General features: G+C 47.5%; 1 protein-coding gene across 1 annotated transcript in view; it reads right to left on the reverse strand.

Moving 5' to 3' along the window:
* Window positions 1-3,722: 3,722 nt before the first annotated feature.
* The window catches only part of LRCH3 (leucine rich repeats and calponin homology domain containing 3), a 116,867-nt gene continuing 94,270 nt past the window's right edge, over window positions 3,723-26,319 (reverse strand). Inside the window, exons 17-21 of the mRNA XM_058187808.1 lie at window positions 25,225-25,338; window positions 23,280-23,398; window positions 21,530-21,667; window positions 19,088-19,165; window positions 3,723-4,429 (exon numbers count right to left, since the gene is read on the reverse strand). Of these exons, the coding sequence (XP_058043791.1) occupies window positions 4,307-4,429; window positions 19,088-19,165; window positions 21,530-21,667; window positions 23,280-23,398; window positions 25,225-25,338 (572 nt within the window). The 3' untranslated portion in view covers window positions 3,723-4,306. The remainder of the gene's footprint in view (window positions 4,430-19,087; window positions 19,166-21,529; window positions 21,668-23,279; window positions 23,399-25,224; window positions 25,339-26,319) is intronic.

Consider the following 26,319-nt stretch of genomic DNA (forward strand, 5'->3'; position numbering starts at 1 on the left):
CCGTAACTCAAGGACTAAAGCAAATTGTTTTCTCTGCAATGCTTGCCAGCTTCTCTGGGAGAGGCAGAGATGGTTAAAGCAGGTATCCTTAGATCCGATCCAGCAAAAACGAAACAATGTGGGTCTGCTTTCCACACAACTATGTTTGATCCTTGACCCTGGATTTAGGGAATGGAGATGGCCTGGAGGAGCAAGGATTGATCCACACACAAGGGGCCAGGCTGAGTCACTTCTTTCTGGCCAACTTAGTCTGAGTATATGATTCTTTCTGGCCAACTCAACCCCTGGTCATGGGGGATAACGTAGCCAGGTAAATGTCAGGTGGTAAGAATGTGAATTCATTAGCAGGGAAGCTCTCAGCCAATGAAAAGACAGGCTCCTAATGTCAGTTGCAAAGATTTGTAGTTCCTTGATAAAAAAATCTCAGCATTGAACTAACCTAACAGCAAATACTGGGGTGGGTGGGTGTATCTTCATTTTAAGACCGTCATCCATTGTTGCTTCTACCAGCAATTTTAACACACTTTTTTTTTTGTTTTCATCAACTATTAAGAAAAAAAAAATTGCACATAAATAGAGCAAAACACAAATTCCTCAAGCCGTTTCAAACCTGAAATTAAAAAAAAAAGAGATTTATTTTGTTTGTTTTTTTCTTTTGGTGTAACAAACCAAATCATGTCGCTTGAACAGATGAGATTTTTTTTTCTTCCCATGCCACGTGCAGCTGAACGCAAGAGCCAGCCTCGAACCGGGCAACAAAGCCGGTACAGCAGGCGGTTATCCCACCGGTGCTGCGTCGGGCAGAGGGAGGTGGGAAGAGAGACGAACTGTGCCTTTTCCTGCCTGGCTGAGTTGCACCCAAAGAATGTCTTCTGCGGTTCTTGCACCGGAGGCCCACAAGAGTCCTACAAGCGAGATTGGTAGTTGGTTTCTGTGTTCCCTTTTTGGCTCTTGCACACGGCTCCAATGGCAGGCGCCGGTGTGAGCATCTTTTGCAACGATGCAGGCAACACTCGTTGTGTGTTCATTCCTTTCGTCTCTTTGCTGACACCAAAGCCGATCCACACAACTGAGCTGCGAGGAATACTTTCTTCAAGCAAAGACATGCAACTTCAACTGCCTAGCCTAGTGTTATTTAACCGTGGCAACTTTAAGGCGGGTGGACTTCCAGTTCCCAGAATTACCCAGCCAGCCGTGTCTGTTTCTTTTTCTCTTAACCTCCTAAAGTGGAGAGATTACAGAGAAAGGGATATTACAAGAGAGTAAGCTATGCTGGCTGGGGAATTCTGGAAGTTGAAGTCCACCCATCTTAAACTTGCCAAGGTTGAACAACAGTGGCCTAGGCAAAGAGCAGACTCCCCAAGAGGGACAAACAGCTTCAAAGCAAACCATTTTCACTCCAAACTTGCCCCAAATTTAACACTTTGGAAGTGCCTCAGGCTTGAAATAGTGTTCCAATCCTGCCCGGGGACCCTGAACCACTTCAATTGACCCTTCAATTGACCCTTGAAACAAGCTGCTTCTGATTCAAAAGACCTCATTGTGCGCACCCCTTACAGACCCCCAAGGAAGGAGTTTAGGATTTCAAAGGCTGCAAACTTATAACAGTGCAGGAGCCTGGCGTAAAAAAATGTGAGCTTTCACAGACAGCCCCGCACTTCTCAGTTTTCTCAGTTTCTCAGGCTAGCTGGGTGCGAGCAGCACAAGAACCACCGATCAGATAAAACAAACAGCAGAGAACCCGCAAACGGAGAGTGCAGCTTTAAACCCAAAAACTCAATCCTACAAAATGAGACTTCGGAAATGTGACATGATGTCCCTTCAAAAACAAACAAAAAAACCACGTTATTTCACGAGGGTCGAAGGTCCCCAAAGTCGAGGGTCTCCGAAGAGCAGAACCACCGAGTTTTAAAGCAGAAAATATGACTCTCCGGGGCCCTCTGCAGCTTCGATGGCATCCGTTTTCCTACAAAGCTGTTTCTGCAAAACGCGAGCCACCCCAAGCCCTTTGCAAGCCAAACACAGCCCTAACAAAAACAACACAGGATCTGACCACAACTGGATGCTCTCCTTTTGCCATTGAACAGGGTCTTGGTGTGTTCTTGGCAAGGGAGGGGGAAAAAAAAAGAACCCCTTAAAAATTTAAGTACACTGCCAGGATTCAGGAAGCTGCCCATGCCGAGAAAGAGATGAAAATGAAAACAAAGAGCGATGAAGGTGGAGAAGGAAAGGGTGAGAAGGAAAGAAATAGGAAATCCCTGGAAACATTGCCTATTTGTAGCTTGGAGAAGCGAACAGGAGCTGGAAAACAAACAGGGTTGATCGGAAATAAGTGGGGGCAGGTGGGGGCCCTGCAACTAAATAGGAAAATAATTACAGTTATGGTGCTGTGGATCAATTCCTAAATCCCTTCCAGCCAACCAGCCTTTTTCTTACCTCCTCCACACTCCACATCGGTCATGAGAGACCTTCACTAGCTTTGGCTTCACTTGTGAGTCCGAGATACACATCTGATTCACGTGCAAAGTGGTTTTTTTTGTTTTTCGTTTAAAGTTCTCCGGTCCTGCAACGACCGAGAATAGGAACTTCATCCCCCAGCAGCTGAATCGGCCAACCAAAATTTTGACATCCCAGCCGATGCATCTCCTGCTATTTAATCAGGCATTTAATGGCTGCAAACTCCTTCAATTGCACACTCCTTCCCAGGCACCTTAAACATCCAGCTTCCTTTAGGTTTCCTTTATAGCAGGGGTCTCCAACCTTGGCCATTTTAAAACTTGTGGACTTCAACTCCCAGAATTCCTCAGCCAGCCGTGTCCCTTTCTTTTTCTCTTACCCCCTAAAGTGGCGAGATTGCAGAGGAAGGGAGTACAAGAGAGTAAACTATGCTGGCTTAAGAATTCTGGGAATTGAAGTCCACATGTTTTAAAGTGACCAAGGTTGGAGACCCCTGCTCTACGGCACAACAGTGCTGCCCCAATCCTGTTCAAACACCAGAGCGCACGCTTTTCCATTCGCAACACAAGAAGTGGCTTTAACTGGGATTGTCCACTAGCGTGGAAACCGTACAAAAAACAAACAACAACAAAAAACCAAGACAGAGGATCTATTTGAATAGGGCTTTGTTTGGAGAGATCCAGCCTGCAATTCTCACCAACCGGCAGAGGCTCGGTGTTCGTTTGTTCTGCCTGCCGCCCCATCTCCAGGGTGAAAAAACTCCAAATTTTATTCAGGTTTGTCTTTTCCACGTGGGCAGAATTATGCTCCGGGCAGATTCAAGGTGTTGCAGCTGCTTTTCCAACCGGATCCAAACCATGCCTGAGTCCTTCCCAATTGCCCTCTCCAAGTAAGTGCTAAAGTGGTTTGCAATCTCACATTTTATAAAAGTTCATTTAAGAAAACTAGGAAGATGAACAGGAGGGAGAAAGCAAAAACAACTGGATTGGGTCAGTTGCTTGAGGCGGGAGGAAAGCTTCTCTTTCAAGCATCCAGAAGGGCATCTAGCTGTGCCCCATTTCTTCTTCACTTAACAGGCATCATTGATACATTTATCGCTCAAGTATCAGCTCTTTCGTGCTGCTAAACGGGGGAAAAAAAATATTTGAAGGGTGATATTGAAGTCGTACCAGACTCTCTCCAATTCAGGCATCCGACTTGCTGATTTAGGATCGAATTGTGCCGAATTTCTCGCACGTCTTGGAACCCATGAATGCGTATTTAAAAAAAAAAATTCCTGTTAAGAAACATCCCAATGGGAAGCGACGATGGGAAAGAACTAAGCAGCAAAAGAATAAAGAGGATTCAGGACTGGCTAAGGAACCGTCATCGCTGGGGGCCTTCCGGAGCTGGTCTTGTCTGCGGGATTGTTCAGAGCAGAAGTGCAAAACAAAAACAAAAACAAAAAAAAACACAAGGATTTTTCCTCCATGTTAAACCTACCTGGAGCCTCACATTTCTATAGTGGTGGGGTTAAAAAGTCCTTCTTTATTTTTTTCCCCCACCCAGATTTCCCCCAGGATGATATTTAAATAGGAAGCCGAGGGGCTCCTGGAGTTTTCACCCCGTTCCCTCCGCCCCAGCCCCAGAAAAAAAAAAACCACCCCACTTTACAAATCGCAAAAGTCCAATGGGGGAAAAAAACAACAACAAAAAAACCTGGAGAAACCAAAAAAAGGCAAAGGATTCCCATCAGGAATTTGGGGTTCGGCGGTCGCTCTTCGAACACAAAGACAGTCTTGTGTGCTTGGAGAGGCGGCACCCGCACTCGCCTCCTTCCGCCAGCCCGGGAAGAAGTTCTTGGGGCTCCTTAGGCGGCGCCCAGGTGGTGCTGTTGTTTTGGAGGGGCCCATTCCAGGAGGGCTTGCACAGTCTCTGCCACCTGCGTCAAGCCCTTCTCTTCTAAAATGTGCAGAGGCAAACACAGTCGCTCCTACAAGGGGGGAGGGAGAGAAAGGCACACACAACACACGTACAAAAGGAGGGGAAAAAAAAAAAGGATGACGATGAAAAATGGATAGGGAAAAATGGAAGCAAAATTAAAATTTGGACAGGGTGAGCGTGGACGAAGGATGGGATGCTGGCTGAGGGGGGGGGGGGGTTTGAATGCAAGACATCCCGAAGGTGGCTTTTCCAAAAGAAAACTGGGTTTTCTTGGTTATTTATTTATTCAGCATTATGGCATACCGTAACGTGGACTGGCAAGATATCTAATTGCCATGTCATCTCGATGAATATCGAACACAACGAAATATAAATGTTAGAAAGATCTATGTTCAAATATACAAATGTCTGGGCCAAGAGTTCCCCAAATTTTCCGGGTTGGCAGCCCAGAGTGGGGGGCACGGGGGAAAAGAGGGGGTGATTTTTGTGAGAGGGTCAGACGCAGGTGTGCGTGTGCGCACCTGCAATGTTTGCAGTGGTGCTTACACGCGTGGGGCCGCCCGCACCGAGGTTTGCGCACACATGTGCACACTCCACCTGGTTATTCATACGGCTCAGTGGCCCACTTCTAGGCCTGGGGTCTCCAACCTTGGCCACTTTAAGACTTGTGGACTTCAACTCCCAGAATTCCTCAACCGGATGTATCTGGTTTTTTTCCCTCTTACCCGCCAAAGTGGAGAGATTGAAGAGGAAGGGATTATAAGAGAGTAAGCAAAGCTGTCTGAGGAATTCTGGGAGTTGAAGTCCACAAGTCTTAAAATGGCCAAGGTTGGAGACCCCTGGTCTAGGCCATTAAGTGCAGCATCATTTATATGAGCAAAAAATCAGATACTGGACTGGTATTTGACCTCAGCTTACAGCCGGTTACTATGTGATCTACAGTTTGAGGTGGGACTCCGAAGTCCCCCTACCTGCGCTGTTTACGCACAGACTCCCATCAGACTCTGAGACTCTATTCAGGATTGTCCAATGTGGTAGTTCAAAGCCTGGCACTGTCCCTGTGGGGTCATTTACATCTCTGGGAATTCCAAGGACCCATTTGGCTTTCTCTTGGGAAAATCCTAAACTGAAGAACCGAAGAAGCTTCTTGGATGAGAAGAAGTGAAACCTCTTCAAGGAAAACCCAAGGAAGTCCAGTTGCCTCTGGAAAAAAAGCCCCCTTTGGGGCAACCGTGACCTGGAGGACTTGAGAATCTCCCGACACTCGAACGCAAGACCCTTCCTTGTCCTCCTGGGATTCGAAAGGGGGAAGGGGCCTCCCTCTGAATCCTTGCAGAGGAAGAGGCGGCTGGGGAGAGGAGCCCACCCTCTCTTGACACCCAGGGGTCACAGAAGCTTCCTGGGAGGCTTTGGGGCCAGCGATGCTCTTCTCTTAGCCCAACCTACCTCACAGGGTTGTGGTGGGGAAAATGGAAGGAAGGAGCATGACGGATACCGTCTTGAGCTCCCAGCATGTGATGGGACGCACAGGCAGTCCTTGACTTACCACCATTCGGTTTAGTGACCGTTCAAAGTTACGATGGCACTGAAAACAGTGACGGGTGACCGTTTTCAGACTTATGTCCGCTGCAGCATCCCCATGGTCACGTCATCAATTGACTCATATTTATGATGGTCACAGTGTCCCAGGGTCACGCGATTTATTTATTTATTTATTTATTTATTTATTTATTTATTTATTTATTTATTTATTTATTTATTTATTCATATTTTTATACCGCCCTTCTCCGAAGACTCAGGGCGGTGTACAGCCAATAAAACGACAAGAATCCCCAAAAATTTAAAATACACTATCAAATTTAAAAAACTGATTCAATCGCTGTAACATTAAAATATTAGCTAAAATTTATCAAAACTAAAACCTAGGTAAAACCCTATAAAAAACCCACTAAAATCCCCATACTAAAATCAATCAGGCCAGCCCCGCTTGGTGAAAAAAGAAAGTCTTGAGCTCGCGCTTAAAGGTCCGGAGATCAGGGAGGAGACGGAGTCCCACCGGCAGCTCATTCCATAAAGCCGGGGCCCCCACAGAGAACGCCCTTCCCCTGGGGGCCACCAGCCGACATTGACTAGCCGACGGCACCCTAAGAAGACCCTCCCTGTGGGCGCGCACTGGACGTATCGGACAATGGGAGGTAACTGTCGGCAGCAGGCGGTCCCGTAAATATCCCGGTCCAATGCTATGGAGCGCTTTAAAGGTGATAACCAACATCTTGAAGCGCACCCGGAAGACCACCGGCAACCAATGCAGCCTGCGCAGGAGAGGTGTTACATGGGAGCTACGAGGGGCTCCCTCAATCCCCCGCGCGGCCGCATTCTGCACCAGTTGGCGCCTCCGGGTGCTCCTCAAGGGGAGCCCCATGTAAAGAGCATTGCAGTAATCCAGACAGGAAGTGATGAGGGCATGAGTGACTGTGCATAACGCGTCCCGGTCCAGGAAAGGGCGCAATTGGCGAATCAGGCGAACCTGATGAAAAGCTCCCCTGGCGACGGCTGTCAAATGGTCTTCTAAAGACAGCCGTGCATCCAGGAGAATGCCTAAATTGCGCACCGATTCCCTGGGGGCCAACGATTCGCCCCCCACAGTCAGCGATGGAGTAAGCTGACTGTGCCGGGACGCCGGCATCCACAGCCACTCCGTCTTGGATGGGTTGAGTCGGAGCCTGTTCGTCCCCATCCAGACCCGAACGGCCTTTTGATTCTCCCTTTGCGACCTTCTGACAAGCAAAGTCCACGAGGAAGCCAGATTCATTGAACAGCTGTGTTACTAACTTAGAAACTGCGGCATGAAAGGTTGTAAAATGGATCAAAACTCACTTAACGACCATCTTGCTTAGCAACAAAAAATTTGAGCTCAATTGTGGTCGCAAGTCAAGGTTGCCGGGCTGAGGACTCTGCCATCTGCATCTACAATACACTCTGGGAGCTTTTAGGAAGAGGCTGTCTGCGCCCTCTTTCTCTCACACAAACAGGTGGTCCTCAACATACGACCATAACGGAGCCTGCCCATTACAGTGGTTGGTGACCATTATAAATTGGGCCGATCCACCTGATTTCCCCACCTTTTGTATTGACGGTGGTTAAGAGAATGTGGCAGTTGTAAAAAAAAAAAAATGTTAAACCACTCCACTGTTTGCTATGGGCTGGTTTTGCCCAAAACCCTGAAGTAACTTTGCATTTTTGAAAGTCTGTAGAGATTCTCCGTCATCCAGGTCATGGTTGTCCCAAAGGTGCTTTTTCAGGAGGTAACTGGACTTTCTGGTTTTTTTTTTCTTATAAGACGTTTCGCTTCTCATCCAAGAAGCTTCTTCAGCTCTGACCGGATGGCGGGGAATGGAAGGATTTATTCTCCTTGCAGACAGCTGGTCATTTGCATCCTTTGAGAGGGTCATTGAAGCCACTTGGAGGTTTATCTGTGTCCTCGGGGTCACCTGAGTGGTGCAATTGGTTCCTGTAGGTTCCTAAAAGGATACAAATGACCAGCCGTCTGCAAGGAATATAAATCCTTCCATTCCCCCACTATGCTGTCAGAGCTGAAGAAGATTCTCGGGTGAGAAGCAAAACGTCTTCGAAGAAAAACCAAGAAAGTCCAGTTGCGTCTTGGAAAAAAAAAAGCACCTTTGAGATTTTGAATTTCCAGCAAAACCGTCGTAAAACATAATTACCTGATCACAGGACACACTACAAATGGCCATAAATGCAGCGAATGTGGCTAAGTGTCCAAAGTGGTGGGAAGGACGGTCAAAACTTCGGAACTGGGTCGTAACTCCCATTTTCGGGTACGTCGCAACTTCTACCGGAACAATCGCTAAGCAACCGGTTGTACGTTGAGGACTATCTGTGATATCCAGACTGACTTGCCTCTCACCTGTCTGGAACGCACCCCTCCCTCCTGGGGATCCACCCGAGTACAGGTGGTCCTCGACTGACGGCCACAATTGGGACAAAAATTTCTCTTGCTAAGCCAGACAGTTGTTAAGTGAATTCTGCCCCGTTTTACCACCTTGCTTGCCACAGTTGTTAAGTGAATCACTGCAGAGGTGGTTAATAACACAGTTCTTAAGTGAATCCGGCTTCCCCATTGACTCTGCTTGTCACATGGTCTCAACAGGAGATCACGTGACCCCGGGAACACTGCAACCATCATAAATACGAGTCCGTTGCCAAGCGCTTGAATTTTGATCACATGACCATCAGGATTCTACGACAGTCAAGTGTGAAAAATGGCCATAAGTCCATTTTTTTTTGCTGTCCAGAGGTGGTATTCAGCTGGTTCAGACCGGTTCGTCCAAACTGGTAGCGGAAATCACGGCTCTATGCCATCCTATTTAGCCACGTTTTTGAGGCCGGGCGCGTGTGCAGAAGGCACACGCGCCAGCAAAGAGCATGCACGGAAGGCTGGGCGCATGCATGGACGGGGCGTGTGTGCTCACGTTTGCGAACCGGTAGGGAAAGTAAATGAATACCACCCCTGGTGCCGTCGTAACTTTGAACGGTCACAAAATGAACTGCTGTAGGCCGAGGACTACCTATACATCTTGTCACACAACACAAGTCAAAAGTATCCAGGAAATAAACAAACCAATAAGTATGTTAACCAACATCGAATCGCCCTCCCAATTCAAATATTTTGATTTTGGATTGTTTGGGGTTTTTTTGTCTTTTAAATCAGAGGAATTTTTCTCTCGCCTTCCTTGCACGTGGCCGGGTGTACAAGCGGGCTTTTTTTTTGCAAGCCAAACTACAGTCTCCCGCAAAGGTTGCTTCATGACCCGAGATCCCATCGTCCTCTTCGGACTCCGCTGGGCTAAGCGAACAAGGACCACTCAGCAGGATTTGGAAGTGACTTTTATTGAACCAACGAAGCCCAAAGCAACAGAGCCTGCACCGGCCTGGCGACAAAGGTGTACAAAGAAAACGTGCAAAACAAGTGCGTGTTTCGAGCATCGGGAAAAAAAAAAGAAAAGCCAAACTCTTAGTAGCAGTGGATTTTATAGGGAGAATCAAGTATGAAGAAAACAAGCCAGAGAGAAGCGTTCCTCATTGGTGGAATTCATCCACGAGGTGTGCAAAAGGGATTTTTTTTTTTTTGGCTTGGCGGATAAACGAGTCTCCTTGGTCTGCACGGTTGGAAGATTTGCACAGGGGCTCACGTCTTATCAAACCGTCTGTGCAAACATCCCCATCTAGAAATGTTTGGTGTGCTAAGGAAGACGGCGCTTGGCCTAGCTCAGTGGGTCTCGGCCCACTGAGTGGTCCACGGACTCCTGGGGGGCTGGGATGTCATCACAGGGGGTCAGCCAAAGCTTGGGGGAAAAAAAAGGTTATGATTTAAATATCGGGGGGGGGGTGTCCCTGGCCACAAAAGGTATTTAAAGGAAGTCCGTGGTGAAGAATCATTAGCTTAGCAGCAATTCTGGGAAACTGAACATGCGCAGGGCTGACTTCAGCCTCGCCTTGATTTTTAATCTTTGCCGATCCTAAACAAACTGAGACCCCTTTCAGAGACCCATGGTCTCTGGGCCTCCTTCCACTCCGTCCCACCATCAGCCAGGCTAGGTACAGATTAACAAGAGTTGGAAGGGACCTTGTAGGACATCTAGTCCAACCCCCCACCCCCCACCCCCGCAAGCAGACCCTGCACCATTTCTGAGGGGACCCTGTGCTAAACCGTAAAAGGGGTTTGGTTCTTAGCTTAAATAAGACCTGTGGGACTTCAACTCCCAGAATTCCTCAGCCAGACCTCTGAATGCCTTTGAGACTTATTTCATTTTTCCCAGGCAAAAGCTGGGAAGATTCCTGTATTATAGACAGAGAACAATAAAGTAGCTAGTCTGAACACTACCCAGGTGGGTCTGGTCATTCATGCCTGACATATATTGTTTTTATCTTGTTGTAAGATGCCTTAGAGTTGCCTGACAGCCAGATAGGCAGCACTTTAACTAACTAACTAACTAACTAACTAAACCAGGGGTCTAAAAACTTGGCTCTTTTAAGACTTGTGGACTTTAACTCTGGGAGTTGAAGTCCACAAGTCTTAAAAGAGCCAAGTTTGCAGACCCGTGAACTAAACTAACGGTAGTCCTCAACTTATGAACACAATTGAACCCAAAGTTTCTGTTGCTAATTGAGACATTTCTTAAGTGAGTTTTGCCCCATTTTAGGACCTTTCTTGCCACATTTGTTAAGTGAATCATGGCAGTTGTTAAGTTAGGGATACGGTTGTTAAGTGAATCTGACTCCCCCCATGGACTTTGCTCGTTGGAAGGTCGTAAAAAGGGATCAAGTGACCTCAGGACACTGCAACCGTCACAAATGTGAACCAGTGGCCAAGTAGCTGAATTTTGATCACATGACCACGTGATTTTAAGTGTGAAAACGGGTCATAAGCCCTTTTTTTCCGTGCTGTTGTAACTTTGAACAGTCACTAAACGAACTGTTGTAAGTTGAGGACTACCTGCAAATAACTAACTAACTAGCTACCTAACTAACTAACCCATTACCCTAATTTTTTCTTAGCTGGCTGGACAATGCAGATTGGTTCTTTCTATACCCTTGTCCACTACCGTAATCTAGATCAGGGGTGTCTCCAACCTTGGCAAGTTGAAGTCCACAAGTCTTAAAGTTGCCAAGGTTGGAGACCCCTAATCTAGAGTTTTCCTTCTTTGGGGCAGATTATGGGGGTGATCTCTAAGCATCCAGGCCCGATCTAAGGAGGCAGCTTCCTTCCACAGATTACTCTTGTGCAATTTCCAAATTACAGGACAGGCACCACCAAGCTGAGGAAACGAAGTCAGCCCTCACCGAGCTATGTGACTTCAGGAAAAAAAAACACCAAATCCTAAATCCAGATTGAAAACTAATGGAACTGAATGAGCCGTGGGAGAAAACACAGAGCAGAGCAACAGCCAGCTGCAGATAAGCCAAGGTCAGCTTACAAGCGCTAGCAAGAATAGATCGTTAGGGGAGCTAAGCATCCAACTCGGAAAAGAAATATATCACATTTAAGAGATATGCAGGGGAAAAAAAATCTACCAGCTGCACAACCATGCAGGGAATCCTTAAAAGTTTCCCACTGAAGAAGCACTGGCTGTCAAACATCCCAAATAATTAACTGTCTATTAATAATGCAATTCAGGAATTATGCAAGGGAGGCTAATGGAAAATAGGTTTGCACTGAGTTCCCTCGCACCTGCTTGTAACAAGCGTGTTTCAAGTCCTTGGTGCTCTCTGAGCTTGATTGTTCTCATGCAGCTACCCAGCTACCGGTAGGTAACCCCATCGTGCTAGAAGGGAGTGAACCTTGCTCCCTTCTAACACTGATGCTGTTACCTAGTTGGGTCAAGAAATGTCTTCAATGGTGTCAAACGACGTCAACGGAACAGCCTGGTGGTGAGTGGCCAACCACCCTAGATTTCAGGAGCTAGAAGGGAGGAGGGGTTTGCTGCCTGTAAGCAAGCTGCTGGTACATAAACAAAGAGAGCAAAGCCCACTTCCTCCTCCTACTGCTGATGATATCTCTTAGTTGGGTAATGAAATGTCTTCAAGAAAACTATCAAACTCAGAGACCACCAAGGATCCTACACTAGTCCCCTCCACCCTCTCCCATCCTGCATTGATGATTATCCCTCAGCTGGGTCATGAAACATCTGCAAGGAAACAACCGAGTGCCAACGGTTCAAGCCTGAGCTACAAATATTCTGTTTTATCGGTACGGTCCTGTTTGCAGGTTCAAGTAGGAGCCGACGGTCAGTTTGCTGTAAATGTGGAGATCTCTACAAGAGGAGAAACAGAGCAGAACTCTCCCTGCTCTAGAAGCTCGGTTGAGCTTCTAGCTGCCAGCGAAAGAGAGCGGATGAGCAGAGAGGCCAGCCCCGAGAGGTCTCCTGCGATTGAAGCCCACTGGGCGGGCCAGGGCAATCCAGACAGCGCAAAAGACAATTACTGGAGCCTTCAGATTCCTGCCTAGGCAGAGGAAGAGGATTCCCTGAGAAAGTCTAAAGCACCACAGGGCATAAAAGGCTGAGTCGGGGTCCTGAACTGGGTTGTTTTCTTGGAGACATTTCATTACCCAACTAGGGAATATCATCAGTGTTAGAAGGGGGAGGGCTTCGTTCTCTGTATCTATACAGCCCTGATGAGGTTAGCTAGTTTGGGCAATGAAATCATCATCTTTTTCTTTTAACGACCCCATAATCCCTTGCGGGGTGGAGTCTGGGCAACTGAATGGAGCTAGCAGAGTGTTTACTGGCCGGATGCCCTTCCTGTCGTCAATGCAGAGTTTTGTTCAGCAGATATATTCTCCTTGTGCCCAGAGAGAGAAACATCTGCCTCTACCTAGGATCAAACTCACAGCCTCCTGATTGTGAGGCGAGAGCTCCACCTCTAGGCCACCATACTGCTCCAGTTTGGGTAATGAAACATCTGCAAGGAAACAACCAAGCTCAGAGAGCACCAAGGACCCCTCATTTCAACCCTGAGCTACAAATATATTCTCCTTTATTAGGCTGAGAAGGTTCAGTCTGGTGTTAACCTGAGCATCAGAGGCCGAGTGCGGAGAGGAGAAATTTTTCGGCAAGGCTGCCTAAGTATGGAGAATTTCTCCAAGCAGAGGCCGGGGTTAAGACCAGGGTGAGGGCTTGCTCTTGTCAAAACGCCCTTTAAAGCAGGGGTCTCCAACCTTGGCAACTTTAAGCCTGGCAGACTTCAACTCCCAGAATTCCCCAGTGAGCAGTATCTGTTTCTTTTTCTCTTAATCTCTTAAAGTGGAGAGATTGCAGAGGAAGGGATTACAAGAGAGTAAGCTTTGCTGGCTGGGAAATTCTGGGAGTTGAAGTCCGCCAGGCTTAAAGTGGCCAAGATTGGAGACCCCTGCTTTAAAGCAGCCTTCAACCCATTGGACCCCCACAGCTGTTACCCCTCCCCGTTGGGGGGGGGGACAAAAGGTTAGGTTTGGGATATCTTCAAGTCAAGCAGGGTTTCTATTCTGGGCAAGCCCGGAAGCCGATAGAGCTGAGCAGGGCTTCGGACCAGACTGAAGCAATGTAAAGGGGGAAAATTCAAGCAGTTCTTGACTTACGACCACAACTGCGCTCAAAATTTCCATCGCTAAGCAAGACAGTTCAGGCATCTGGCCAGTAGGGGACAGAACTTGGAAACCAGGTTGTAAATAGGCCCAAGATAGGCCTGCCATAATTCGAACAATCGCTAAGCAACAAGTCGTAAGTCGAGGACTACCTGTACACTTTACATACAGGTAGTCCTCAATGTACAACCGCAATAGAGCCCCAAATTTTGGTTGGTAAGTGAGACATTTGTTAAGTGAATTGTGGCCCATTTTACGACCATTCTTGCCAGAGTTATTAAGCGAATTACCACAGTTGATAAGTTAGTAACATGGTTGTTAAGTGAATCTGGTTTCCCCATTGACTTTGCTTGTCAGAAGGTCCCAAAAGGGGATCACGTGACCCCGGGACACTGCAACCGTCATAAAAGTGAATCGGTTGCCAAGCGTCCGAATTTTGATCACGTACTACAATGGTCGAAAGTGTGGGAAAAAAGATCCTAAGTCACTTTTTTCAGTGTCATTGTAACTTTAAAAGTGTCACTAAATGAACCATTGTAAGTCGAGGACTGCCTGTATTGGTTTAGATCTCAATCCGAACAGCCCAAGAAATATAAAAGCCATAGTACAGATCCATATTTTTCAAACTTGGCCGCTTCAAGAGGTGTGGACTTCAACTCCCAGAATTCCCCAGCCAGCGATTGCCAAGATGAAAAACACAGATATAAACAGGTCATGGAGAGGAGAAACGCTATTTCCGATGGGATGCAGCTGGAATCTTTTTTGGGGGGGAAACCACGCAGGAAAATCCTCCAGCTTTGAAATAGAACACGGGGTGCTCTGCAGCCTCCTGGGCAGGCAGTCCTCATTTACCACAATTGAGCCCAGAATTACGGTCGTAAGTTGTTGCCGTCATTAAGGGAGGCACCCACGCAATCCTGGCTCTCCCTGCTGCAGTTGTTACGTAGCGCACGGGGCGCCTCCGAGATCGGGCAAGTCCCAGATTGCCGAACAAATGGTCGTTAAGTGGAGGACCAGCTGCATTTCTTCATGATACCTATTAGGTAAATTTAAAGGCTGTCTTGGACTGACCCAAGATGCTGGCATAGCTGTGCAAAGGTAGCCAGGATTTCAAGGCGGAGACCAGGGCTTCTCCCCGGAGGCAACGCTCAAGAGTTGGCCAAGAGTTTACGGAGGTTGTTCTCTTTTGGAGAAATATTTTCCTACCTGAGTAATTAGCCAACTGGGAGGGGAAAAAAGGAAGAGATACCCAAGGAAGAAGCCTCCGTAAATTGTTTTGTTTTTTAAAAAAGCCCAACTTTGAGGAGTTCCCTCTTCTAAACGTTGTGCTCAAGTCCCTGTAGAGACTCCTTGCGCCAGCTCTAAAAATCTGCTATTATTTCAGTGTTGGGGTGCCCAGAGCCACGAAGGAATGTTTGAATCTCTTTTAAGGGACATTCACCAGGAACAGCAAAAGGAGAATGCAAAGGTCCCTGAAAACCCTTTGATTTTATTTTTTTTAAAGGGTGGTTTTTATTCCAAGCCCTTGGGAGAAAAAACCTGGAAAAGCCCGTAGCTGCTCAAACTTTGAGAAATATATTTAAAAAACCTGGATGGTACCCCAAAGGAAGACAGCCAAGCATCTTCACCTTCTCACAAACCAGCTGGCTTCCTAACCCACCCATCCCCGACGGCTAAATTTCCCCTATCGTCTCTACCCTGTGCTCCAGGACCTGAAACTTCCCATTTTACAAAAATATCTAGTCGTGTAGTTAAAATAAATCCATGCTTCCCGGTTTCTTTTCGTTCCATAAAGCATTCCAGTGTAACACAACAAGGTTTTTTGTTTTTAAACTATACAAGGGTTTAAGATCAGGGGTCAGCAACCTGCAGCCTGCTGGCCAAATCCAGCCCGCAGGCTAAATATGGACGGCTGGAGACAGATGGTCTGCCCCGAGCCTCAGCCAAGCTCCTGGAGGAGCAGAGGAAGAGGCTGGGGTCTCCTGGACAGTGGTGGCCTACCAGGGATGTCCTGGCTGTCGTGTCCCTTGGTTTGCAGACCTGCCAGCTGCAAGGGGCAGAGAAGGGGGCAGGATTTGGTCCTTTTGGGATCTTAACGGTTGCTGACCCCTGCTCTAGAGGCGTCAACTCGCCTGCCAGCTTGCCCGCAGCAGGTTCGTGGGTGGATTTGAATCCGCGCCGTCTCCTGCAAACCGTGAAGCGTGCGCCACCCATTTGGAGGAGGTGACCGGCAAGGTTGTGCGTGGTTTTTTGTTTTGTTTTGTTTTTTTTCAGAGGAAAAAGACCCAGCGGTAGAACACACAGACAAGAAGCATCAAGGTACAGTAAAAGGCAGCGAAAGCACAGAGTTGTGTAGAAAGTAGCACCAGGTTAGGCTCTTCGGAGTCTGTGCCCAGAGAAAGGAGGGATTCGACAGTCCTCTGAATGCTGAGGTTTAGCTGGAGAATGTCAGAAGGGGAACAAAGACTGTCCTGTCCAGGAGAGGCAGCAGGAAGGGAAAACAGACAGGAAACAAAATTAGTAGAAGCTCGGTCAGTAGGCATGCTGGATTCTGAGGAGCTGCCCAAGCCCAGTGTAAGCGCTTCGCCAGGTTGCAACCTTTCCGTTTTTAAACCGCTATTATGTGCGGATGTTAACAGGAGTCCTCGGCTTACGACCACAACCGGGTCCAAAATTTCCACCGAAGCCTAAGCAAGACAGCTGTGAAGTGAGTTCTGGCCCCGTTTTGCGATCTGTCTTCCCACCGTCGTTCAGTGAACCACTGCAGTGGGGGAAGCGAGTGACACGGTTGCCCCAATAGTTCTGAAGAAGCTTCTCGGATGAGAAGCGAAACGTCTTCGAGCGAAATCAAAGAACGTCCCGCCGCCCTTTGAAAAAAGCACCTTTGGGACAACCGTGATCTCCAAAGACATTTAGTAACACGGTTGTTAAGTGAATCTGGCTTCCCTCACTGACTCTTGAATGTCAGAAGGGCGCAAAAAGGGGATCATATGAACCCCAAAACCCCTGCAGTCGGAAGTGGCTTTACGTCACGTTTTGAAACGGCCCATCTCCGTCCCAGGACTCTGGAGCATGTACAAGTAAGTCTTTCAAAGCACGCCGTACCGTGCAGGTAGTCCTCGACTTACACCCGTTCGTTTAGTGAACGTTCAATGGTTGCAAATGTGTTTTTTACATTTACCACCATTGTAAAACCCCCGTTCAAAATTCAGACCCTTCGTATTTGCTGTGTCCTGAAATCGTGTGATCCCCTTTCAGGACCTTGGGTGGGTGGGTGGGTGGGGGGAGCCAGATTCATTCATCAACAACCGTGCCGCTAAGTTAACAATTGTGGCGATTCACTTAGCAACTGGGGCAAGAGAGGTCTAAAATTGTAGGAGATGACCAGGCTGAGTCCGAGGGAGAGGAGGGTCAAATGCATCATCTGTCCACGAGCCGCATTGCACCCACAAGAGATCTCAGTCCATCCCTCCTGGAATTCCTTTCATTCTTATGTACCACCAATTTGTGTGGGCTGTTAGTAGTTCAGATTCTTGTCGAGAGCTTGAGCTTGCAATAAATATACCCGTTTGAACTGCTGTTGTGGCCTCTCGGCCGTGGCCCCTCCAGCAGCTGAATCAGAGGAGGAGGAGGAGGAGGAGGAGGAGGAGGAGGAGGAGGAGGAGGAGGCGTGAGAGTCAGGGTCAGCATCGAAGCAACCTGGGAGTTCTGAGGGGGAAGAGGAAATGGAGCTGGGAGAGAGAGGGGGGGGGGAGAGAGGCGGAGTCTGGACCATCCATCAGCCCTCAGATGGCGAGTCAACAGCCCCCAGGTCCGGAGGTGACTGATGAGGAAGAGGAGGAACAGCTGGGTCCAGTGCCTGACAGAAGGCAGAGGAGAGGAGAGCCGTGGAAATCTATGGGCCGGTCCTTGGGACGGAAGAGCCACCGCTGCGAGCGAAGCCCCACCCTAGCTCGGGATAAAAGGCAGGGGGCGGAGATGAATAGATGTGGCAGACAATTATTCATCTCCCTGCCGGACAGACTTGTTAGCCTGCGGTGAGAGAGAGACTTTTGGCCGGGGCTGCCGGCGCTCCTAATAAAGGGAACGATTAGGTAACTACAGAGGGTTTGTTGTGTTTTGGAGCCCGGTCAGGATAGCTGCCTAGATCTCCTGATGTCTTTGGTGTTTCATTAAAAACGGGGCAAAACTCACTTAACAACTGCTTAGCAATGGACATTGTGGTCGTAATTCAAATACTACCTGTATCTTGCTCAAAGCAATTAGAAGCCAGGTTTCAGCTCCAAAACGTTTAACAGGACTTTATCTCAGGTCCTTCCAGAATCGTGGTGATGCCGAAGGACAAGCCAATTGCAACAGGTTTACACCTGTGGCATTCAGGGCTCCCCGTTTTTCACCCCCAACCGGATTGCAACGGGGAGAAATCCTACTTGGGCAGCTTCAGGCCGGGTCTTCTGAATTGCTCTCAGAGGTTGTCCCCCTCCTCCCTTTGTCCAACCACTGATGCTCCTATAAAGCTGAGAACCCAGGAGGAATTCAGAAGACCACAAAATCAGAGGTAGGAGTTAGTTTTCCGTGCACTGGAAATTTTGACTTGGGCACATCCTTCCATTCACAAGGACCATAAGATGTGAAACAAAGACATTAATCAGATTAAAAACGGGATTATCAGGCTGGCGAGATGCGGCCGTATCTAATTTTACTTTACTCCCTCACTTTGTTGCTCGTCGGGTGTGTTGGATGACAACTCCCATCACTTTTCGCCAGCACGGCTGAGTGCTCTCTTGGCTCAGGACAATGGGAACAGTAGTCCGAGATATCCTCCCAAATAATTTAGCTGTAGATGAGGTGGCTCATCAGAAAAAGGAGCTTTTTCTGTTTTGTTTGTTTTGTTTCCTTCCTTTTGTACCTGTCTTTTGATGCATGCGTGGGTGTAGCATTTTGGGGTGTGTTCCATGCTGAATTGGTGCCGTGACCCATGGGCTCTTGGGAGGTGAGATTAAACATCCCAAAGGGGTTTCAAAGACAACAACAACCCCCTCCCTTCTTGCGCTGATGACATTACCTAGTTGGGTCATGAAATGTCTGCACGAAAACCACTCAGCTCAGAGAGCAAGAAGGACCCCACAGTCCTCCTCCTCCTCTCTACAAACCCCACTTTCTTTTAGCACTGATGATGTTACGTAGTTGGGTCATGAAATGCCTATGTGAAAATAACTAAGCTCCAAGGACCGCACAGTCCTTCTCCTGCTCTGCTCCTCCTCCCCCTCCCCACTACCTTCTAGAACTGATGATGTTACCTAGTTGGGTCATGTAACGTCTGCAAGAAAACAACCCACTTCAGAGAGCATCAAGGACCCCACAGTCCTCCTCCTCCTCCACTCTGCAACCCCCCGCTCCCTTTTAGCCCTGATGATATTACTTAGTTGGGTAATGTAATATCCGCAAGAAAGCAACCAAGCTCAGAGAGCGCCAGGGATGGCACGGTAATTTAAAAAGTTGGCCCTGTGAAATAAGTCCACATAGTTTGAAAACAAAAAATTGGAAGGCTTCCCCTCGTACCTGAGGCACCCCTATTTTTCGACAGGCTTCCAGGAAATTTTCCACATTCCGTCGACACTTGGCCATGGTTAATTTAGGCTGCAGAAGGGAGAAAGAAGAACATGGAGCAGCTGTCGTTAAGTCTCTGGTAGCGATGGTGGACCTACAACACGTGTGTCAAAGATGACAAGCCATAGGGGCAGGGGTCTGCAAACTTGGCTCTTTTAAGACTTGTGGACTTCAACTCCCAGAGTTCCTCAGCCAGCAAAGCTGGCTGAGGGACTCTGGGAGTTGAAGTCCACAAGTCTTAAAAGAGCCAAGTTTGCAGACCCCTGCCATAGGGTGTTGGGGAGACACCAGGATTGTCCAGCATTGACCACAGTTAAGGCAAGAATGGGACTGTCAGCTTTGGAAGCCATATTAGGCCGGAAGCTTCCGTGCTGCCACTTTCTCATGTGTGAGAAAGTAGGAGGGGGGATTTAGTAGAGGGGTTGTCTTTAGACGTAATAGCATTCTTCCTGCCGGTCAAGGTCAGGCCGATCCTGCATCTGGAGAAGGAGTGGCCGGAGTGCTGTCTTGAGATGGGACGGATGGCGACTGGAGCATGTGATCGACTGAGGAGTCAGGGGATGATTTTGGGGGCTTTTGATTTACTGAGGGAAAACCCAGACCTCTCAGATTCGGGTTTTCCCCAAATGTGCCAGTTTACTCATTCTAGTAAATGGAACTTTGAAAAACGCTTGCTTCAGAGTTTTTACTTGGAGATGAGGTTTTTTTTATGGAACGCTGACAGGGACAGGCTGTTTTGCAACCTCCCAAAATGAATTTCTTTTACTTGCATTTCATAATTATTTGACAATGCTTATACATATTCATTATTCATTATTCATTCATTCGTTACTTACGGGACTGCCTGCTGCTACCAGTGGCTTCCCATCGACCAGTGCGCTCCCACAGAGAGGGTTTCCTCAGGGTGCCGTCGGCCAGACAATGTTGACTGGCGACCCCCAGGGGGAGGGCCTTCTCTGCGGGGGCTCCAGCCCTCTAGAACGAGCTACCCCCAGGGATACGCCAACTCCCTGGCCTTCCGCCGTGAGTTGAAGACTCTTTTATTTCATCGTGCAGGACTGGCCTAATAGTTTTTTAATGGGGTTTTTTAATAGTTTTTAGAATTTTCAGCCTATTTAAATTAATCTTTTAAATTTGTTTTTAATGTTTATATTTGTTGTTCTTAGCTGGCTGTAAGCCCTGAGTCCTTCAGGAGAAGGGCAGTATAGAAATTGAAATTATTATTATTATTATTATTATTATTATTATTATTATTATTATTATTATTATTATTATTATTATTATTATTATTATTATTTATTTATTTATTTATTTATTTATTTATTTATTTATTTATTTATTTATTTATTTATTTATTTAATCAATCAAATTTTTATATCGCCCTATCTCCCGAAGGACTCAGGGCGGTTTACAGCCCGATAAAAATACAAATATAATACAAGATAAAACACTAATTAAAAAACTTATTTAAATAGGCCAAAATTTAAAATTACAATTAAAATGATAAAACCCCATTAAAATTAAATTTAAAATTAAAATTCTAGTCCAGTCCTGCACAAATAAATAGATGTGTTTTAAGCTCGCGGCGGAAGGTTCGAAGGTCAGGAAGTTGACGGAGTCCTGAGGGAAGTTCATTCCAGAGGGTGGGAGCCCCCACAGAAAAGGCCCTTCCCCTGGGTGTTGCCAGTCGGCACTGCCTGGCAGACGGCACCCTAAGGAGTCCCTCCCTGTGAGAGCGCACGGGTCGGTGGGAGGCAATCGGTGGCAGCAGACGGTCCCGTAAGTAGCCCGACCCTAAGCCATGGAGCGCTTTGAAGATAGTTACCAAAACCTTGAAGCGCACCCGGAAGGCCACAGGCAGCCAGTGCAGTCTGCGCAGGAGTGGTGTCACATGGGAGCCACGAGGGGCTCCCTCTATCACCCGCGCAGCCGCATTCTGGACTAACTGGAGCCTCCGGATGCTCTTCAAGGGGAGCCCCATGTAGAGAGCATTGCAGTAGTCCAGCCGAGATGTCACGAGATCATGAGTGACCGTGCATAGGGCATCCCGGTCCAGGAAGGGGCGCAACTGGCGAACCAGGCGAACCTGGTAAAAAGCTCTCCTGGAGACGGCCGTCAAATGGTCTTCAAAGGACAGCTGTCCATCCAGGAGAACGCCCAAGTTGCGCACCCTCTCCATCGGGGCCAATGACTCGCCCCCAACAGTCAACCACAATTGCAGCTGACTGTACCGGGGTGCCGGCATCCACAGCCACTCCGTCTTGGAGGGATTGAGCTTGAGCCTGTTTCTCCCCATCCAGACCCGTAATTATTATTATTTATTACAAAAATGCAGGCCAATCATGAATATATGGAGCGGAGTGAAAATCCCAAGGAAATACCCCAGTTACTTACGACAGCTGGCGAGGGCACATGGATACTAGGGACAGAACGAGGCCGCACGTGGTTGGCTAAATGGCAAAGCACCACGCCATCCGTTAAGGCTGCGCTGAGATCGCTCGGCAAAGACACTTTTAACCGGGATTCAATGTTCTGGAAAAAAGAGGGCAGAATGATTGCTAAAACAAAAGTAGGTTAAGTACAGATAGTCCCAGGCTGTATTACAGTTCATTTAGTGACCGTTCAAAGTTACGACGGCACTGAAAAAAGTGACTAATGACCATTTTTCACACTTAACGACGTTTGTAGCATCCCCGTGATCACGTGATCAAAATTCAGATGCTTGGCCACTGGTTCATATATAGGACGGTTTGCTGTGTCCCAAGCTCATGTAATTATCTTTGGCAATCTTTTGGCAAGCGAAGTCAATGGGGAAGCCAGATTCACTTAACAACGAGGCTACCAACTTATCAAGTGCAGTGATTCACTTAACAAGTGGCCGGTTTAGCTCAGGCTGGTAAGGCCTGTTATTAAGAACACAGCAGCCTGCAATTACTGCAGGTTCGAGCCCGGCCCAAGGTTGACTCAGCCTTCCATCCTTTATAAGGTAGGTAAAATGAGGACCCAGATTGTTGTTGGGGGCAATAAAAAGTTGACTTTGTATATAATATACAAATGGATGAAGACTATTGCTTGACATAGTGTAAGCCGCCCTGAGTCTTCGGAGAAGGGCGGGGTATAAATGTAAACAAAAAAAAAAAAAAATGCAGTGATTATCAAGGGCTGTGATTCACTGTGACAAGAAAGGTCGTAGAATGGAACAAGATTCACTTAATGAATGTCTCACATGAAATTTGAGGCTCAGTTGTGGTTGCAAGTTGAGGACTACCTGTACTTTACAGATAGTCCTCGACTTACAAAAATTCATTTAGTGACCGTTCAAAGTTAAAACAGCCCTGAAAAATGTGATTTATGAAACGTAGGAATTGTTGCAATATCCCTGTGGTCACATGCTCAGAATTCGGTTGCTTGGCCACTGACTCATATTTGTCACGGTTGCACAGTGTCCCAGGGTCATCTGATCCCCTTTTGCCACGCAAAGACAATGGGGGAAGCGAGATTCATTTAAGAACTCTGTTGTTAACTTATCAACTGTGGCGATTCATTTAACAACTGTGGCAAGAAAGGTTGTAAAATGGTGACATTTTGTTAACAGTCAGAACCATCAATTGAGAAACAGTCATCAACCATCAATTGTTAACAGTCATCAACCATCAATTGAGAAATTCTGGTTTGGACTGATGGGCAGAGACACGCTGGGTCTCACTTCTATGTCTCAGTTAGGTTTGGATATCAGAGTCGGTCATAAACATGATAGCAGTGTTCCAATATCTCAGGGGCTGCCCCAAAGGAGAGGGAGTCAAACTATTCTCCAAAGCACCTGAGGGTAGAACAAGAAGCAATGGGTGGAAACTAATCAAGAAGAGAAGCAACTTAGAACTAAGGAGAAATTTCCTGACAATTAGAACAATTAATCAGTGAAACAACTTGCCTGCAGAAGTTGTAAATGTTCCAACGCTGGAAATTTTTAAGAAAATGTTGAATAGCCATTTGTCTGAAATGGTGTAGGGTTTCCTGCCTCGGCAGGGGGTTGGACTAGAAGACCTCCAAGGTCCCTTCCAACTCTGATATTATTATTATTATTATAAACCAAGCCCACCAAATGTTCTGCTCCAACAAAATAACCGTCTCTTCAATGACATACTTTTCGCAGTTGCTCTATCACCAAAACGTCTTCTTCCGGCAAGGTGGAATTGTGGTTATCGCTGACGTCATCTGTGCAATTAACCGGGGCTGATGAAGAAGCAGGCAGCGACGTCACGGCTGGAAAAGGCAAAATTATCACCATGAACACTCAACGTCATTACCATCGCCATCCTCATAATAGGGCAGGTAGATACACTGATAACACTGTAGTGTCATCTCCATTGAAGGAGCTTCAAAAATCTTCGCTACTGATCTCAATCGGTGTTTTGCAACCTTAGCAATTTTAAAATACATGGCCTTCGATACCTTCCGAATTCCCCAGCGAGCATGGCAATATTTACAACCCAGGGGATATTGTTGTGTCTCGCTCGCTCCCCCTGCCGCAGCCGGGCCCCTCTTTATCTCCTGCCGGACGCTGATAGTTCGGAAGAATGTCCTGGCATGCCTCCAGCCCCCAGCCCTGGCACCATGCCCGGACAGGCCGAGCAAGACGAAGGGCCTGACATGCCTTCAGCCCCCAGTCCTGGCACCATGCCCAGGCAAACGGAGCAACTAAACCCCTCCCCCACAGCATGTGAGCCTGAAGAATGTGAAGCTAGTCATGAGCTAAGATTACCAACAGCTGGAGGCTGGAGAGATCCTCGCATCCGGAGAATGGAGAGGCGACGTCAGCAAAAGGAAGGGAGGGGCAGGCCTGGATAAGTGCTGAGTCATGGAGCCACACCCCATGGCCTATATAAAGGATCTGCTTTCTGGCAGTCTCTGAGTCAGGCAAAGTCTACCTTGGATTGCTGAAGTCACTTCCTGGTCTCCTGCCTGCCTTGAGGACTCTGATAGGACTTTGGCAGAGCTGCAGAGGCACGCTTGATACGGACTTCCCCGACCCGGCCGTCAGCGGAGGAGTGGGACACGACAGATATTTACAACTCAGCCTAGGCAACTCAGTCCACTTAACAGCTTCTCTGTTAACTGTTTTGTGATAATTTAATCTGCCCTTAATCGTCCAATTGATAATCAATCGATTATGGAGACTGGATCCAAACGGGAGGGAAGTACCCCTGTACTTGCCTCTCATCTCACGGAGGCTTCTTCTGGCGGTTTTTAGTGCTGCGCGCATCTCGGTCACTTGGGGAGACGCGCGACTTGCTCTCTTGCCCCAAGACATTGGATTCGGCCAGTTGCGGCCGATACTCTGCGTTGTAAACAGCATCCCCCCCTCTTCCTGAAGCTGTCTCAGGTCAGAGTCAGCAAGTTGTGCGTCTCCCCAAGCGACTGAGTGCGCGCAGCACTAAGAAGCGCCAAAAGAAGCCTCCGCAAGATGAAAGGCAAGTACATGGGCACTTCCCTGTTGTTCAGAGGGAGTGTCCATTCCCGCTGTTGCCCTTATTTTCTCAGGCCACGCGACGAGTGACTGGGAGGGGAGGGCGAGGGGCGGGGCCAGCCAGCTGACAGGGAGCCACAGCAGGGGGATGAAAGAGCCGCATGCAGCTCTGGGGCCACAGATTGCCGACAACCGCCCTATACCACTCCTTGTCTGTGAGTTCCAATTTTTTAAACTTCTAGGTTTTTTTAAAGCAATATTAATCTTTAAAATTAATGAAAGATGAAAGCCAGGAGAATGACTTTGGGCCTGTCGTCCCTCTCTCTCTCTTAGCCCAGCCCATTGCACAGGGCTGTGGTGGGGAAAATCGGAGGAGGAAGGAGTATTATTTGACTGGTTTATAAAAATATTAAATACGGGGTATAAATAAATACCTTCGCACCCCAAATGACTTAGCTTGCATACATTTCCTTTCAACCAGCAGTTGAAATCCACCCTTTTCATTCAGGCAAGATTGCTCTTATCTGACCGTTTGCAGCTAATTTTACGTGTCCAACTTTAGAATAAAACATCGGGACACAGCCTGGACCCCATGGCTGAACCGAGAGGCTGCTCAACTGACCTTTGTTTGCTTCTTCTCTGGTGGCGTTTCGGAACAGGAAGCTTTCAGGGCGCTGGGGAGTTGCTCTGTAGGAAGGGGTGGCGGCTGGGCCAGGATACGGGACAGACAGGTGAACTAAAGGGGGACATGGAAGGATGTGGCAGGGTTGGTGAGGGGAGGAAGAACGGGAGAAGAAAAGCAAAATCCTTATTATGACAATTTAAATAAATAGAACCTAACTATAGGTAGTCCTAGAGCAGGGGTCTCCAACCTTGGTCCCTTTAAGACTTGTGGACTTCAACTCCCAGAGTCCCTCAGCCAGCAAAGCTGGCTGAGGGACTCTGGGAGTTGAAGTCCACAAGTCTTAAAGGGACCAAGGTTGGAGACCCCTGTCCTAGAGTTACAACCGGTTTTTTAATCAACCATTTGAAGTTATAATGGCCCTGACTTACTTACAAGTGGTCCTCACGCTTATGACCGTCGCAGCAACTCCAATGGTCACATGACCAAAATTTGGACGCTTGGTAACCAGCATGTTGTAACCAGCATGATGTAACCAGCATCCCAGCGTCATGCGATCGCCATTTGCAAACATCCCAGAGCACATGAAAGCCAGTTAGAGCCTTTGGACCAACCAGGTCAAAAGGGGCTAACCAGGAGACAGAGAGTTCTAGTCCCGCTTTAGGAATGAAAACCAGCTGGGTGTCTTTGAGCCAACGGCCAGGAAACTGTGAGTTCTAGTCTCCCACCACCTTAACCATGAAAGCCAGCTGGGTGACTTTAGGCCAGTCCCTCTAAGCCTAGCCCACCTCCCAGGGTTGTTGTTGTTGTTGAGTTACTTATAAAGATGTTACTTATAAAAATAAAATAAAAGACAAATAAAATAATAGCATAAATAACTGAAATACAATACAAATAGTAAAAATAAAAAATAACTAAAATACATTAAAAAATAAAATAAAATATAAAATATAAATAAATGAAATATGGAGCCAAGAGGCACTTGGGAGGGCAGAGATATTTGAAGTGGGGGGACCAGTTTCATTTCATGGGACAGCCAGTCAGAGATATGTCGTCATCGATATGTCAAAAAACCAATCTTGAAGGCCATGGGAG

Source organism: Ahaetulla prasina, chromosome 6 (assembly GCF_028640845.1).
Source record: "Ahaetulla prasina isolate Xishuangbanna chromosome 6, ASM2864084v1, whole genome shotgun sequence".
In the NCBI taxonomy this organism is placed as follows: domain Eukaryota; kingdom Metazoa; phylum Chordata; class Lepidosauria; order Squamata; family Colubridae; genus Ahaetulla; species Ahaetulla prasina.